The following is a 17,318-nucleotide window of genomic DNA, read 5'->3' as shown; positions in this document are numbered from 1 at the left end:
GTGAAAGTCCTGATATTTGACCAAGAACTTGAAGCAAGGGAGAGGAAGAAAAAATAAATCCCCAGAAGGACTCCAGTCTCAGATCCTTCATGGCAAGTACTTGCAGCACTGTTTATTCAAATGTATAATAACAAGCACCGGAAAACAACATGCAACATTCTCCCCCCACCCCTGATCTGCAATCCCAGAAGTAGGAGACTGATGGCCGTGAGAGTGATGGAAACTCATGTCCAGGAAAGGTCCTAGGTGGGCACCCTGGCGCTGGGTTAGAATCTAGTGGGACAAAGGGCAAGTGCCCTGCCCATTAGCCTCCTACAGCAGCTGGAGAAACCAGACACCTTCTTCTACCTCAGGCCCCACTTTGCAAAGCAGCGATGCCAGCTCTGGTTGGAGAGAACATGAGTCCGATGAGGCACTTGGCCCCGCCCAGCCCTCCGGAGGTAATGAGGTGAAGTAGCCTTTCCTCTTAGGGTGGCCATGGAGAGTGAGGCCATAGCCTAAATCAAGGCTCTCCTGACAGAGAACAAGAGAGCCCCCTGAGAAGAAAGAGAACGAGCCTTCCTTGCTCTAAAGAGAGTTCTGGGCTGGGAGTCCTTGGCAGGAGTGAATATAATCTCCCCCTACCCCCTGCCCGCAACTGCTTTCCCTAGCTGAAGGCCCAGTTGCTAACTTCAGCCCCCAAATGAGAATACTACCCAGCACATTTCAAATAAATTATAAATACAGACACAGAATCCAAACAAAGATCCAGTAGAAGCTGCTCACAGACCCCCACAGAGGCCAGCTTGGAGAAAAATGAAGGTCGCCCCTTTGTTCTCGGTGTCTCTGGAGCTGTAGGCAAAACTGTCCCCCCTTGTCCTTGAGTAACCTGGGGACAGCTCATGACGGAGAGAGTTTCCGACTTAGAAACCCTCTCACCCCATCTCCTTTCTTTCCTCCTCAGATCTCTTCCCCAAAATCTTAAACAAACAAACAAAAACTAATTCTTTCACTGAGGGACTCGAGCCTTTGGGGATGTAAATCTTACCTTTTCCCCATCAGGAGAAAATGACTGGCCTGAAGTCAAAAGTCCTGACTCCTAGGTACCCCAGTAATGCACATGTTACTATGGATGGTGTTTAGAGAGGGAGGAGGTTGAAGGGGGTTGACTCAGTCCTGAGGAGAGATTGGCACAGGGCACAGTCACCTTTGGGATGCTTGGTGGGCCAATTGGCACTGGACTGGAAAGTGGTTGGGTTCTTCCCTCTTCTTCCTTCCCTGGGAAGCCCTATGGCCAGGGCAGATTGAGCTGGGTGGAAAGCAAGTGATCCTTACCCAGTTAGCACTGATTCTCAGCCTTGGGGCCCAGAGAGGGACTGAAGGAGGTATCATGAAGAGGATATACACTAAAGACAAATATGGAACTGGGTCCCAAAGTGAAGAAGCACCAATAGCATCGGCCTGCCCTGGACTTGGGAGGGGATAGAGACGGAGAAATAAGGACACAGGGGAGAAATGGGAGGGCAAGGGGAGTGGGAACATCCTGTTTTCAAGATGAGAAGGAGAAATATGAAAGAAGGACTAGAGAAGGAGCAGGGGGAAAACTGAGCAGGGAATAAGGAAAAAATGGGCCCATCCATCCTGGGGCTCTGGGGCAACTTAGCCTCATGATGGTCCTTTGGCCCTTCCTAAGCCCTTATCTGGCCCCACAGGAATAAAAGGAAGGGCTGGACAGACTTCAAAAAGGATCTCAAATGCCTCAGATGCACAAGGCTGGGGAAGGGAGATGGACAGCGAAGTAAGGGGATTAGGGGGCAGGTCCTAGACTCCACATTTTTGAGTCCCAAGTGTGAGACCAAGAAGGTGGACAGGGAAGAAGACAGGGCATTTCTAAAGCAGAGTTTAGAGTGTTGGTGGAAAGTGCCCCAGCCTGGTGGGTGGGAGGATTGAGGGGATAGAAGTTGATTCTGCCGGCAAGTTTACTGGCTTTACTTTCTTGAATCTGCAACTCAGTTGAAATTTATCCTGCTCCCAGCTGAGTCCAGGCCTCATCAGGACCCTCTGAAGGGCTGTTTTCTAGGCTGGTGGACCTCTCTGGTTCACACGTGGTGGACTCTGTGGGCAGGCAGAGGCCAGAGAAGACAGTGGAAGGCACACTGAGTTGTGGACTGACTGGACATCAGACACAGGGACTAGATGGCAGCCACTGAGGAGGGGTCATCAAACCACTGTTGGGGCTTCCACACAAGGGACCACAAGGGAAGGCTACTAGCTGATTTCCCTTCCCCCTAACATTGTTGAAGCTGGACAGGTTGACAGAAAGGTGGCTGCTAGGAACCAGTCTCAGGGCACTGGTTTCCTGCCCCCAACCCTCACCTGCAGCAGAAGCTGGTTCTCAGAGACTGTAAGGGTACAAGTAACACCCGAAGTAAGATGCCTGGGTCCAGGCACTGGACAAGAAGCACTGAGCTCCTGCCATTCATGGCTCCAGCAAGGAGGAGGATAGGAAGCCACTGGGAGGGCTGCCCAGGTTTCCAACAGCTGATGCCTGCCGATCGTCTCAAAGCTCAAAGACCAGAATGATGGGGGAGGGGAATTGGAGGAGGAGGAAGAGAAAGGTCCTGGAAGCCGGAGGTGGTTGAAGAGGTGCTGTCCAGTTCGGGAGTAGCCAGGTCGGGGGCTGCTTACTGTTTCTCCACTGCTCCCTGCTCAGCTGCACTCTCCTGGCTGGGACCCTGGCCCTGGTCCTGGTCCTGGCCCTGGCCCTGGCCCTGTCCATGCCACGGGGTCTCCTTGAACACAAACCAACAGTTCCCGGCCCACAGGAAGAAGTTGATAAAGCCGAAGAGCTGCAAAGACATCAAGGGAATTTGTGAGAATAGTCAGGGGGTCATTGTGGGAACAGGGAGGGGGAGTTCCTATTGCAGTGGGGGTGGGGGGTTGTGCAGGGAAGAAGCACAGAGGGCCAAAAAGACTAAATTAAGACAGAGAGCTTGGTATAGAGGCAGGGCTCAGGCCCATCACCTATTTAGGGAATCCCAGGTGAAAGTGTCTAATTCTGTCCACAGCATGCACCCAAGATGTAGCTTGGTCACTAGCAGAATCTGGCCCTTTAGAGGAGCATTGTGCAAAGCGTAGCAAGGAGCCAAGAGTCAGCCCTGTGGTGCCTCCCACAGCACACGTGAGGCCCTGTTTGGAGCACCTTCTGCCAGGTAGGTGTGGCAGGAGCTGTCCAAGGTGCTCCTTCCCTATGATCAGGCACCCAGCCAGGGCTATATTCAAATAGTTATTCAAAATATTTTTAAAACCTCACAGCAGGAAGCACTTAGAGGGAAGTGTCCTGATGTCTTAAATCTTTGAAATGCACTAAAAACAAGATGGATTGATGGATGAAGAAGTGAATAAATATGTGATAAAGCAAGTCTAGTAAAAAGTTAATGGCATAGTCTAGGTGGTGAGTGTGTGGGTGTTCACTGTAAAATTTTTTCAAATTTGTTGTATCTGTGAACATTTTTACAACAAAATTTGGGTGGGGAGAACCTTCAGCAGGGTTCCAGCAAGTTCCAGAAGTGTGTTCCTGGTCTGCCAGCCATTAAACATTTCAGCTGTGGGAACAAGTCCATTTTCAGAGCAAGGCTGAGGTGGCTGGGATGACGGGCAGCATTTGAGAAGCTCAAGACCTCAGCTCTTTACCAATGGATATGGACATATTTCAACATTCTAACAACTGGGATGGCCAAATCTATATGCATCCAGCTGATCCACCACTGCTCCAAAGCCCCTTTCCAGGCTGAGGGCTGAGTGACAGTAAGCCCCTTCCCACTCATGCTGGGTCTCCTCCCAGCTTCAAGCTCAGCCACAGCCCCAGGCTCCCCTTTATGTGCTCACACACATTGTGTAGAACAGGCAGGAGGAGGGGAGACATCACAGAGAGTATGCCTAGAGGTGGGGACACGAGAAGGGAATTGGATGGAGGCAGAGTGCGGAAGGAGGAAAGAACAGAAGGCTAAGTGGCTCTCGGGTTCCCCTCATCCCAAAATGTCCTCTCAGGGTCAGCCAGGAGCGAGCAGCCAGCATGAAGCACAGTGAGGGCACCAGCTCCAGATGCAGGGGACACCAGCTCTTGGACACCCTCTCTTTCCTTTCAGGACCTGCTAGCTGGGACAGGCCTGGGCAGCAGGGCTGGTGGTGCTTCCCGCAGTGGCCACAGGTCTCACCACGGAGATGTTAGCCAGGCCCATGGAGGGCGTGGCCCCGGCACTGCACACTGCTTCCTCTCCATGGCACACGGACATGGCTGCTGTCAGGCTGGATGGTCGTGTGGCCCCCTTGACATCAGTCAGGCCCTTGCCCCAGGCAGCTGCAGCTACCAGCCAGAAGAAGGTGAAGGAGACAGTCACACAGAAGTCCTGGGAGGAGCAGAGGGATAGGAAATACACTCAGAAAGCCCTCATTATTCCCTTGCTTCTTTTCCTCTTGCCATGATGCTGGCAATCCCCGGGTACCAGGACAGCTGCCTCTTCCCATCCTACCCAACACCTAGAACCCAGGTGGTCCTGAGGTATCTGTTCACTGCCCCCAAAGGAGTCCTGCCACTCAGGCTGCCCCTGCTAATGCCCTCACATCTAAGATCTGGCTACAATGTACCAAGGCATCTGTTGGTCAGCCTCACCTCAAAACCCACTCATCCCAAGTGGAGCCTAAACTCCCCACTCTTCCCTCCCAGCTTTTCCTTTGATCACCATTGCTCAGCTACAAGTGGTAGACCGCAGGAGGCAAATGGGGTCCCTTAAGGCACCCCTTCCACCTTGCATGCCCTGGGATAGGAAGAGAGTAAAGAGGAATAATATTAATAATCACTAATGCTTATTGAGACTAACTATGTACTAAATACATACATTCTCATTTTTTCACATACACACAAAACTATGAGGCAGTTATTATTTTATCCCCATTTTATAGTTAAGGAAACTGTAATTTAGAGAGGTTATTTAACTTGTCCAAGATCACACAGCAAGTAAGGGACCATGCTGGGATCTGAACCCAGGCAGTCTTAACTCCAGAGCCTGCTTGTGTATGGTGCTATTGTGCCTCCTGTGAACAGGAGCAAACAACGGGAGGTTGATGGAGGCAGAGGTTCCACCATGGGGGTGGAAGCCGCTATGTTTGTCCTCTGCTCCAGTTCTGACCTCAGCCCCCTCACAAACATCTCAGTTTCTCCACCCCATTCCTTCTGGCCTGTGCTGACTCACCACCAGTGGGAAGCGTTTGTTCTCTGTGTAGAGGTTGTGGAAGCGCAGGTAGATAACTAGGGCAGCCATAGTATAGAAGAAGGAAAAGATGCCAAGGGTCACGAAGAACTCTGCAGGTGCAGAGAAGTCCCCCATGAGGTGCATGGTCTTGGAGCTGGACTCTTCATCACAGAGGGGCATCTCGTATTGGATCCGGTGCAACCTGCAGGTGGCAGGGGAGGCCATCCTGAGCTCAAGCAATCCTCTCTCTCCCTGGCCCAGAAGTAGTCCTGTGCTAGTTCTCAGCAGGGAACTCTTACAGAGCCAACAAAGGGGTCATGTAGGGAGGAAAGTTTCTGGAAGGAACCTTGCAGTCAAAATGAGAACTTCCCCAAAATTTCCAGTAAAACTCTACCTTCCTCTCAGCTGCCCCCCATCCCACTCATCTACCCTGCCCAGACATGGTGACCATGTATTCCCAAGTGTCTCCAGGGCCCTTTAGGTCACAACTGCAATGTATGTAGTTCTTCTATTTCTGGTAGCCAAACCACTAGGCAGATCAGCTTCACTCTGCCTCTGGAAAGTGCAGGCCCAGAGTGGCCAAGATAAGATTGGAATCACCCATTTTTGGGCTTTATTGGGCTTTCCAATGAGGCAGTGGACAAATTAAAGAGAAAAACACAGCCAATTATATATGAGACAGTTAATATAACTTGGGTGCTGATACTAGAAATTTCTGAAAAGGTGAGCCCCATTCCCATTCTCCTCTGGACATTTGAGCTCCCCCTACTTCCTTAGCTCCCAAATACCCAGAGAAGAGTTCACTTCTACCTCCCTGTCAAGGTGTGCCCACTTGTATCCTGGTGGTACTGGCTGAGGATCCCACATCAACTCTTTAGGATGTAAGTACTAATAAGCTTCCCTACTTTCAAGGCAGAGAGGAGGCTGCTGAGGGTCAGAGACACCTGTTCACCTTGACAAGGTTCCTGTAAGCCTCCATCCCAAACTGCAGTGGCTCTTTCTGTATGAGCTGGTGTGACCTGCCATGGGTTGTCCATGGACTGGAACATTACTATAACAGTGATCAATCTGTGTTTCCCTTACGTTTTGCTCTGGTCAGTGTGTCTGAAATTGCTAAAGAGCAGAAGGGATCTAAGTCTTATCATTCTATTTGAATCTGGAGTGGCACACAACGAATGGTTTTTAGGTTTCTGGAGGAGGAAGAGACCAAGCAGGTCCTGCCAATCAAGTGAGAGACAATGTGCTGGGTTAGAACCAATTCTTGCTCACCTGAAGGGATAGCCGAATGCAACGATGATGGAGCTCACGTCCTTGGCTTCGTTGTTGCAGCGAACCATTGCTCCTGTCTCCCCACTGTAGGAGCCACAGGACCCGAAGGCAAAAATAGCAAAGAGCTGAGAGAGAGAGTGAAACCTCTTTGAGAGTCAGAAGGCCTCAACTGGCCAAAATCAACAACTAACCGCGACTCCCCACAGATGCCGACATTAAGTGCGGGAGTGGGGGACAGTGAGGATACCCTTTAATCAAGTACTGCCTAGGCAGAAACCCATGGCTTCCATTTGTCTTCCAGCCTCAGGCTGCTGGACCAAATAGCCAAATGAATAATGTTGACTGAATGGTGTCTGCGAGGGAGATGAAGAGGCAGGAAATGGACAGTTGCCAGATCTCTCCATTGGGCATGACTTGGGGACCACAGGTAGCCTCGTTAAGATGACTAACACAAAACCTCTGCAATTCAGGCTTTAGGAAACTTCTAGCTTACAGATAGACTTGAATTTCCTTCCCAAGGGAGAGACACACTCAGAAAGACTCCCCTGCATCAACCTAGATCAGACATGCCTAGAATGCTTTTCATTTCTCCTTTGAACTAGTCATCTAATCTTGTTTCCTAGTTGCTAACTTCCAGTGGCTTCCTGCCTTGGTGGAGGTATAGCTGGAGGGGCCGGCTTCTACCAAGCCACCCCAGATGGGCCATACTGCTGTCCCATAGTACTGACAGCCTAATTCCTCTTCCCCAAAAGGCACATGGCCTTCTAGCAATAGCGCTGGCTGGGCCAATGTGACAATCTTGGCTCAAGCCCAGAGAAAAGTACCCTCCACTTGCCTTATCAGTCTCCACCGTTTCCCCACTGGTGTTTCCCTTTGTCATCTGTTGATGCTGCTATTTCTCAGTGTTAAGATCCAGAGGTGCCTCAGGTCACTCGAATGGTTTTCTTCTCTACCTTTCCTCACATTTTACTACACCTTCTCTCTCGAGGGAAATAAAATTTCCTCGTCCTGTGATTTTCCAATTTCTTTCTGGGAAACACACTTTGGTTAGAAAAGGAGGTGAGAAGCCAGGTGCGGTGGCTTACACCTGTAATCCCAGCACTATGGGAGGCTGAGGCGGGTGAATCATTTGAGGTCAGGAGTTTGAGACCAGCCTGGCCAACATGGTGAAACCTCGTATCTACTATAAATACAAAAATCAGCCTGGCGGTAGAGTGTCGCATGCCTGTAATCCCAGCTACTTGGGCGGCTGAGGCAGGAGAATCACTTGAACCCGGGAGGTGGAGATCGGGGCAAGCCGAGATCGTGCCACTGCACTCCAGCCTGGGCGACTGAGTGAGACCTTCTTCCCCCTGCCCCCCACTCCAAAAAAAAGAAAAGAAAAGAAAAGAAGGCGAGAAATTGAAATGTCTTGTCCTCCACATCATCTGCTCAGACTAGGTTTCCTGTGCACTTACCTTTGACTTGTACCCAATATCACGCTCTTGTTAAGCAATGAGCTTATTCTCTTAATTGTTCACTTTCTATATGTTTCTTTGAGACTCAGTGTCTTGGACATTAAACACTTGGAAGACAGCTGATCGATATGTCAGCCCAGCATCCAGAGTCTAGAATAGAAGCTATATGCATTTTATTTTGCTAATGCTTGTTAGCATTATGGAGTGAAAGAAGAACTGAACTAGGAGTATGGAAACCTAGGTTCCAGACCTGGTCCTGTCACTAATTAGCCAGGTGAGCTCTGATAAGTCACTCTGCTCTCTGAGTCTGTTTCCTCATCTTTTTTTTTTTTTTTTTTAGACAGTCTTGCTCCATTGCCCAGGCTGACGCGATCTCGGCTCACTGCAAGCTCTACCTCCTGGGTTCACGCCATTCTCCTGCCTCAGCCTCCCAAGTAGCTGGGACTACAGGCGCCTGCCACCACGCCCAGCTAATTTTTTGTATTTTTTTAGTAGGGATGGAGTTTCACTATGTTAGCCAGGATGGTCTCGATCTCCTGACCTCATGATCCACCTGCCTCGGCTTCCCAAAGTGCTGTGATTACAGGCGTGAGCCATTGTGCCCGACCTGTTTCCTCATCTTAAATGGAGGGGTTTGGAGTAGATAATCTAGAGGCCCTTTCCAGTCCCAGAACTCTCTCTCTCTGAGAGTAACGTTGTCAGTGTACTCTTGGCTGGGCTTGCCAACAGCTGTGCTCTGCCCCTGGGAGGTGTCCAGTACCACTGCCCCCGGCTTGCAGTGCCTGGCCTTGCAGATCTCCATGCTGGAGCCACTGACCTCTCTCCAAAGGTCATAATGGGCACCTCTCTGTTTTCAGGAAGTTTATTCCAGACAAATGAGAATTGTCTCCATGTTAAAGATATCTGGGAAAGAAGACAGTAAAACCTCCCTCCAATGCCTAAATAACCTCTCCTGAATTAAATGATGGAGACTGCAGTAGGGCCCTGTCTGCCCACCTTCTTCACAGAGGTAGAGAAGAGTCGCTCAAAGCCTCTGCATCATTACCCTTTACTTACTCAAAGTGGCCTCACCATTGTAATAGTGGAACTTCTCTAGCTCTTCCTCGTAGGAATTATCTAACCTTTTGTCAGTTCTGTGGGTATCTGATTCCTCTTAGAAGTTTCTTTATACCTCTTAGCTTCTGGTGCCCAGTACTGGACATGATTAGGGTGTCACATTCTAGGAAGGGCAGCACAGTTGGAAATATTTTTACCTATTGGCAGTTAGTCAGTGAATGGCTCCTTATAAGTTCCTTAAGAAAGCAGGGGCCGGGCCTGGTGGCTCACAGCTGTAGTCCCAGCAGTTTGGGAGGCCAAGCAGGAGAATGGCTTGAGCCCAGGAATTTGAGACCAGCAACGTATAGGCAACATAGCAAGACCCTGGCCTACAGAAACTACAAACAAAAAATTAGCCAGGCATGGTGGTGCCTGCTAATAGTCCCAGCTACTCAGGAGACTGATGTGGAGGAATCACTTGAGCCCAAGAGTTCAAGGCTGCAGTGAGCTATGATCATGCCACTGCACTCCAGGCTGGGCAACAGAACAAGATCCCATTTCAAAAAAAAAAAAAAAAATCGTAAAGAGAAAGTAGGTACTCAAAACTTGGGGGCAGTGAATGGTCAGTTATGGAGACTTCTCTTCATCAGCACTCTCCTGAAAGGCACTCCTGAGCATCTACAGAAAGATAAAATTTAAGAGCATGTACTATGCCTAGCATGTACAGTGTCTACTATGCACGGTTCTAGGCATTATTATCTAGTAGTGAACAAAAAAGAAAAAAGGCCAAGCATGGTGGTTCATGCCTGTAATCCCAGCACTCTCGGAGGCTGAGGTGGGAGGATCACTTGAGCCCAGGAGTTTGAGATTAACCAACTTTTTATTTAGCCAAAAAAAATTAGCCAGGTGTGGTGGTGCACATCTGTGGTCCCAGCTACTCTGGAGGCTGATGTGGGAAGATCTCTTGAGCCCAGGAGGTCAAAGCTACATGATCGCACCACTGGACACCAGACTGTGTGACAGAGCGAGACCCTATCTCAAAAAAAGAAAAAGAAAATCAAAATCTCTGCCCTCATGGACTCACACTCTAGAGCTGCACTATCCAGAACAGTAGCCACTAGCCAAGCTTGATTATTTAAGTTAATCAAAATTAAATTAAATTAAAAATTCAAGCCAGGTGCAGTGTCTCATACCTGTAATCCCAACACTTTGGGAAGCAAGGTGGGAGGATCACTTGAGGCCAGGAGTTCAAGACCAGCCTGGGTATCATAGCAAGACTCCATCTCTACCAAAAAAAAAAAAAAAGTTGGGCATGGTGGTACATGCCTGTGGTCCCAGCTGCTGAAGTGTGTGGATCATTTGAGCCCAGGGGTTCAAGGCTGCAATGAGCTATGATCATGCCACTGCACTACAGCCTGGGTGACAGAGTGAGACTGGATCCAACAACAACAAAAAAATTCAGGCCAGGTGTGGGGGCTCATGCCTGTAATCTCAGCACTTTAGGAGGCCAAGGCAGGTGAATCACTTGAGGTCAGGAGTTCGAGACCAGCCTGGCCAACATGGCAAAATGCCGTCTCTACTAAAATACCAAAAAAAAAAAAACATTCAGTTCAGTCACACTAGGCACATTTCAAGTGCTAATAGCCTCATGTGGCTAGCAGGTACTGTCTCAGAGAGCACAGATTCTAAAAGTTTTCCATTATTACCAAAAGTTCTGCTATGTCTAAATGACAGTCCCGAGGTTCTGACAATCCTGAATCCTGCTTTCAGATTCTTCAGAGGGCAAAATACACCCACAATAACTTCAGTATTTATTGTATTCTGATTCTTTTCAAGTCAGGGATCTTACATGATAATTTTTTATTTACCAAAATATATGTTTAAATCTGAACACTGTACAGTCGGATGGTACCAGAGCAAAATGAGAACATCTGAGGGGAATCACAGGTTCACAGAGCAGCAGAACAAAAGGGACCTCAAAGATGCTCATGCCCAATCATCTTATTTCACAGAGGTGAAGCCCCAAAAGATTAAGTCACTTTCCCAAAGTCACATTTAGTTGATGTGAAAGCCAGGCTTAGAATTCACATCTCCTGATTCCCTGCCCAGTGCTCTTTCCATTTCATTTGCTCATTAACTCAACACTGATTGAGCATCTACCTTGTGCCAGGTGCTGAAGATGAGAAGACGAATAAGACCTAGATCCTGCTCTTGAGAATTCACATCAAGAAAGGAGTGTCATATTAAAACAAACAAACAAAAATAATAAAAACAAACACTGCATCCCAGAGTTGTTAAGGCTAAAGAAGAGATCTCTACCATGTGTGTTGAGGATTAAAAGGAGGGAAAGAGTAGCTCTGTGCCTTGGGGTGCAGAAGCTCAGAAAGACACCTTCTCCCAACCCCCTCCATGTCTCCTAATCCTCCATCTTTCCACTTCAGGTTTGCTTTCTTCCCTAACTGTGCCAAGTGACTGAGACACAGAGAAGAGAGGGAAAGAACTGAAACCACCCCTGTCACCAAGCACAAGGCCCTGAGATGAGCAAACTGGTTATAAAGAGCAGCCAAGGAGAAGTAGAGGCCCTGAGACAAGGGGGAATTCTAGCATTCTGGTGCCAACCAGCCTTTCTCCTCTTGTACCTCCATTGGTGGGACAGCGCTGGTCATTTTCTGCCCTCCGCCTCCTCCTTCTGCATCTCTTTTGCCACGATGTCAGAATAACCTTTCCAGTTTAAGGATGAGGCTCCCCTTTGGTACTGACATGCTCACTGGTGATAATCCTGTGACAGTCCTGAGGACACTAACATCACCAGTTAGCTCACAGCACAAGGAAGACAAATTCTCTCCTCAGGTCCTACTCCCACACTTATCTCATTGTTTTTTGTTTTGTTTTGTTTAGGTGAGGTGGCTCATGTCTGTAATCTCAGCACTTTTGGAGGCCGAGGTGGGAATATCGCCTGAGCCCAGGAACTCAAAGCCAGGTGGAGCAGCATAGTGAGACCCGATTTTTACAAAAATGTTTTACAACTTAGCTGGGCATGGTGGCATGTGCCTTGGGTCCCAGATACTTGAGAGGCTGAGGTGGGAGGATTGCCTGAGCTTGGAAAGTTGAGACTGCAGTGAGATGTGTTCTTACCACTGCACTCCAGCCTCGGTGACAGAGCCAGTCTCTATCTTAGTCTCTATCTTAGAGCCTGTCTAAAAAAAAAAAAAAAAAAAAAAGATTTGGTATTTACTTACTCCAGGTTCCAGAGCTAGAAAACAAGAAAGCAGAGGAGACTCAATTTAAACCAAAGCCTATCTGACCTCAAAAATCTGTCTCATTCTCTTTCTTTTCTTTTCTTTTCTTTTTCTTTCTTTCCTTTTCTCTCTTTCTTTCTTTTTCTTTCTTTCCTTTCTTTCTTTTTTTTTTGAGACAAGGTCTAGTTCTGTCATCCAGGCTGGAGTGCACAGCTCACTGCAGCCTCTACCTCCTGGGCTCAATGATCCTCCAGCCTCAGCCTCCCAAGGAGCTGGGACCACAAACATGTGTCATCACACCCAGCTGATTTTATTTTTTTGTAGAAATGAGATCTCCCCTTATTGCCCAGGCTTGTGTCAAACTCCTGGGCTCAAGCAATCGTCCCACCTCAACCTCCCTAAGTATGTCTTTTTCTTTAAAAGAAAAAAAAAAAAGATACTTATTTCCTTTTCTTTTTTATCTTGAACTCCCATGATTTGATGTCCTTTTCTTTTTTTAAAAAAATGAGTTCTCCAATAATTGGTCTATGTCCAGGTTATTTTTGCTAGCTTAGTATAGACTTAGTGAGACTCCAGAATTGGAATTGAGGTGAGATTAATCGATTTCTCAATTGAAAAAAAACACTCTAAGATAAGCTCCTAACAAATAAAAGAATAACATTACTTTCTTTTCACAAAGATTCCAGTAAAATCTGTTTTTTGGTAATAATGACACCAAAATTCTCAATTACCATTACAATAACTGCAAGCTTTGTGTTTTCTTTTTTCCTTCTCCACTCAGGAGCATTTGATCCCTCCAAACAGGAAATAAGTGAAAAACTCAAATAACATTTCCACTGTCATTTCTGGTGCTGGTGCCTGTGTACTTTTTATGTTACCTCATCTGCAGAGCTTCAAAGCAAGTGAAACTGGCGCCCTGAATTCAGGCTACCTGGGATGGCAATAAAAGCAAAGCACGTTTCTTTGTGATGCTACCCTGTGAATGAAGTCGGAATTCAGAGTCTAGCTCAGGGCCCAGGCTTTAGCATTCTGAGAGAAAAGGGTCTCTGTTTTGCACAACTCCCTTTCTAAGTACTTGAAGATCATAAAAGTCTATCAGATCTCAATTCCTAGGGCGTTGATGCTGACCTCAAGACTGGATCGTTTCCCTAGGCTTTGCTTTGTACAGCCTTTACAGAAATGTTGTGGGTATTTGGGGTGCTGGGTGAAGGGAAGGATGGCAGGATTGAAGAAGGAAACTTTTCAGAATCCCTCCAAGGGAAAGGAGTCCATGGTCTCCCTCATTGTCTCCCTTATCCTTTGACAGTCTGTCTCAAATTCTGTTGGATCCATTTGCCTAATTGAATGGTAAAATTGTTCTCTAACATTTCAGGTTCCACTCCTCTGGATTGCTTATAATGGTTCTTCCAGTTCTGGATGCCAGTCTCTCAGCGCCTTAATACCATTCTTAAATGGCTCCCTCTGGCACTTGAGTGGTGGATCAGAACAGGGAAGGGGCCAAAGGCAAAAGAGCTCAATCAGCAATTGGTCCAACCACACTTGCGGCAGTAAGAAAGGTGGAAAGTCCCCACCAGGTCCCAGAGTTTGCACTTGGGAGCTCCCAGGCTGGCCCGATAATCCCAAGTGCACTCTTGCCCCTGGGTTCCAGATTTGATTATTCTCATGCAAACCATGATTTAAGAATTGGTGTCACAGTGCTAATTCTTGTCTCCAAAGCCCTGTAGAACTCAATCCTCCTCAGTATTAATGGTAACTTATTCCCTAGCTGAATTCTGTACTGAGAGCACATTAATTAAGTTATTCACACACCATTTGGTATGTGGATTGTCTAACTTAAAATCTCTTCTGCAATAGTGCACTAAATGCCCCCTACAAGTCTTTATGATTTGAGAAAGTGACTGCACCTGTCCACATTCCTAATCTATACCCAGGAGGCCTTGGGCACTGGCCTAGTGAAGCAAGATAGTATTTCCACTAGACTATAACAGGGGAAACTGAGGACCTGAGCAAGTGACTTTTTCAAGGTCACAGAGTAAGTCTAACATAGGGCCATATTCTAGCACACCAACCTATTTAGAGCATAAGGAGACCCTAGGAAGGTTCTGATCAACATCTGACTAGTGTTGGAAATTGAAGTCCAGAGAAATGAATTGCCCAAGGTGACATAGCTGGAAAAGGCCGGTCTAGGTCTGGATCCCAGGGCCCCAGCTTCTCAGATCAGTGTTCCATCTTATTCTACATGCCACATTTTAGCCATGCTGTGATTTTTAATTCTGTCTTATTTTTTTCTTTTGTTTAATCATAGAGCCATAAGCTCCGTTCATTCATTCATCCACTCCCTCACTTATTTACAGGAACTCAGATTACTCCAGCGAATTCAACAGGGAACGGCCAGCCGAGAGCCTGTCCCTTGAGCCCAGTACCTGCAGGATCACCCAGTCCCTGGTGGTTTTGGGGGCAGGATGGTTTCCATCGCCTGCTTCCTTCCCTCCTTTGCCCTCCACGGCTTCCCTCTTGGTGAAGAGCGGACCTCGTCCCCCTCGTCCTTCTCCCTCCTCCCGTCACCAAGGAGTGGTATGTGCAGGATCAGAGTTCTGGAAAGGTTACACCCGGGTCCTCTCGCCCGGGTGAAATGTGAGCGCCCTGGGCAAAGGCTCCTTGCACATAGAAGGACCGAATCCGGGACTCCGCATGCCTCGCTCTTCACCCTCCTGCCACCAAGTCCGGAGAAGCAGCCCCAGCCCGCCCCTCCCCCGCCCACCTGTCGCCGCCCCCCACCCTTCCGCCGTGGCCGGGCCGCAGCACCTCCCCAGCCCCCACCCTGGCTCCATTGCTTCGGGTCAGCGTCACAGCCCAGGCTCCCGAAATAGCCCGGGGCCGGGGCAGCGACTCACCCACTGGAGAACTTTGATGAAGCCCAGCGGCTCCTCCAGCCGCCGCCAGCGCAGCCCCACGAGCAGGCGGTCCACCTGCGGAGACACAGCCGGCCGGGGGATCAGGGCGGTGGGGAGCCCTGGGAAGGCGCTGGTCCCCTTGCCCCACTCACACGCGGTCCAGGGGTGGGATAAGGGTCCAGCCCGACATCTAGGTGGAGAGGGGCGGGTGAGAGAGTCCGAGGCGCGCAGGGACTACCTGCTGGCGCGGCGACTTGTCAGCCGTGCGGCCGGCGCTCTCGGTCGAGGACATGCTGGCGCGGCGGGCGCAGGGCGCGGCGTGGGGGCTTGGCTCCCTGGCCGGGAGGCGGTGGACACTGCGGGGGAGCGGGGAGCTGCGGGTCGGGGGCAGAGCAGGCGAGCGGGGCCGGAGCGCGAGCGGCCGTCGGTGGGCCGGAGTCCAGGCTGACTGGCTGGCTGGGTCGCAGGGGCGCTGCTGTTCGTGTTCTCCGAGGCTGTGGCCGATGCAGTGCCCCGCCGGCAGCAGAAAGCCCCCGAGTCCGATTCAAACTTCTGTCAAACTCGCAGCGAACTTGGCCGCCGAGTCACGTGGCGTGCGCTCCCGAACCCTCCTCCCGCCCCCTCTGCTCCCTTTCTCCGCTTGCCGGGCACCTTAAAGGGACCTGCGGCCTCCGTGGTTAGTTCTGCGGCGGGGGGGCTCCGGGTCCTTGCCGAAGCCTCCGGGACCGGTCCCCACCGAGACACCGCGGCCGTCGGAAAACCTAGCTGGGCGCGCCTGAACGCACGGGCTCCAGGTTTATCCTTCTCTATTTTCCTGGATTGCGCCGGATTTTCTCTTCTTCCATACCAGAATACCCAGAATGTAAAAGACTCTCATGAGGCACGATCAGGGCTGTGAAACAAGGTTCTAAGTCTCACGGTTAACATACCGTCAGTACCGACAAAAGGGCGATAGAATGTAAGCTGCTGATTTTTAATCCTGTCCAGCTAGGTATCGTTTTGATTTTTTTTTTTTTAATCAACAAAAGACATTTGTATGTTAGCGATTTAAAAATTATTGGCCGGGCGCGGTGGCTCATGCCTGTAATCCCAGCCCTTTGGGAGGCCGAGGCCGGAAGATTACGAGGTCAGGAGTTCCAGACCAGTCTGGCCAACATAGTGAAACCTCGTCTCTACTAAAAATACAAAAAATTAGCCAGGTGTGGTGGTGTGCGCCTATGATCCCAGCTACTCAGGAGGCTGAGGCAGGAAAATAGCTTGAATCCGGGAGGTGGAGGTTGCAGTGAGCTGAGATCGCGCCACTACATTCCAGACCTGGCAACAGTCTGAGACTCTGTCTCAAAAAAAAAAAAAAAAAAAAAAAAAGTTATTAATCTTATCAAGTATAAACTTAATCTCCTTTAAAATGGTCATTACCATTTAAATGAGAGTGAAAAAAGGCCTTTGAGGAATGGGGTGCAAAGAACATATTGAAAGGTACTGAAAAGTTGACGTCTGGTCGGGCGCGGTGGCTCAAGCCTGTAATCCCAGCACTTTGGGAGGCGGAGGCGGAGGCGGGTGGATCAAAAGAAGCCAGGAGTTCGAGACCAACCTGGCCAACATGGTCAAACCCTGTCTCTACTAAAAATACAAAAATTAGCCGGGGCCGTGGTGGCACGCGCCTGTACTTGTAGCTATTTGGGAGGGTGAGGCATGAGAATTACTTGAACCCGGGAGGCGGAGGTTGCAGTGAGCCAAGATTGCGCCATTGCACTCCAGCCTGGGCAACAGAGCAAAACTGTGTCAAAAAACAAAAGAAAAAAAGAAAAATGAGAAAAGACAGACAGAAGGAGAGAGAGACAGAAGAAAGAAAGAGCAAGAAAGAAAAAGAACGGGAAGGGAAGGGAAGGGGAGAGGAGGGGCTGACGTTGTTGCATTTTGATGACTGTAACTCGGTCTCTAACTTTCGAAAAGCATTCGTCAGGGGTGAGCAGTCGAGAATATTCTACACTCGGTTTACTAGAGCATAAATATAAGTAGTAAAAGGTTAAGTGATTTGTCCAAGGACAAATTCCTCTGCATTGGCTAGTAAATAGGTATCCATCTCATCCAAGTCATTCTTGCGGGTCCCCCCCACTGCTCCACCCCGCATGTCAGAATGAATGCTTTTTGAACAAACATTTGGCTGTTATGCATACAAGTTGTTTCCCCGTT

The 17,318-nt window shown here is 49.1% G+C and overlaps 1 protein-coding gene across 1 annotated transcript; it reads right to left on the bottom strand.

The window, feature by feature from the left end:
- Window positions 1–78: 78 nt before the first annotated feature.
- SYPL2 (synaptophysin like 2) lies at window positions 79–15,779 on the bottom strand. Its single transcript, XM_003892325.3, has 6 exons — window positions 15,364–15,779; window positions 15,126–15,200; window positions 6,501–6,625; window positions 5,232–5,433; window positions 4,197–4,388; window positions 79–2,828 (listed from the first exon to the last, which is right to left on the bottom strand). Exons 1-6 carry the CDS (start codon window positions 15,415–15,417, stop codon window positions 2,664–2,666), a joined length of 813 nt encoding a protein of 270 aa, XP_003892374.1. The 5' UTR covers window positions 15,418–15,779; the 3' UTR covers window positions 79–2,663.
- Between the last annotated feature and the right edge of the window lie 1,539 nt (window positions 15,780–17,318).

Source organism: Papio anubis, chromosome 1 (genome assembly GCF_008728515.1).
Source record: "Papio anubis isolate 15944 chromosome 1, Panubis1.0, whole genome shotgun sequence".
Taxonomy (NCBI): Eukaryota; Metazoa; Chordata; class Mammalia; order Primates; family Cercopithecidae; genus Papio; species Papio anubis.
The sequence above is the reverse complement of the archived record's forward strand: the minus strand, read 5'-3'. Positions and strand labels throughout refer to the sequence as shown.

Bases quoted from the DNA above. Each gene is read 5' to 3' on its own strand.
- SYPL2 (XM_003892325.3), bottom strand. From the start codon at position 15,417: ATGTCCTCGACCGAGAGCGCCGGCCGCACGGCTGACAAGTCGCCGCGC. The intron at 6,626-15,125 runs GTGAGTCGCTGC...TCTCTCTCTCAG, and splicing joins TCATCAAAGTTCTCCAGTGG to CTCTTTGCTATTTTTGCCTT. The intron at 4,389-5,231 runs GTGAGTCAGCAC...TGCTCCTCCCAG, and splicing joins ACAAACGCTTCCCACTGGTG to GACTTCTGTGTGACTGTCTC.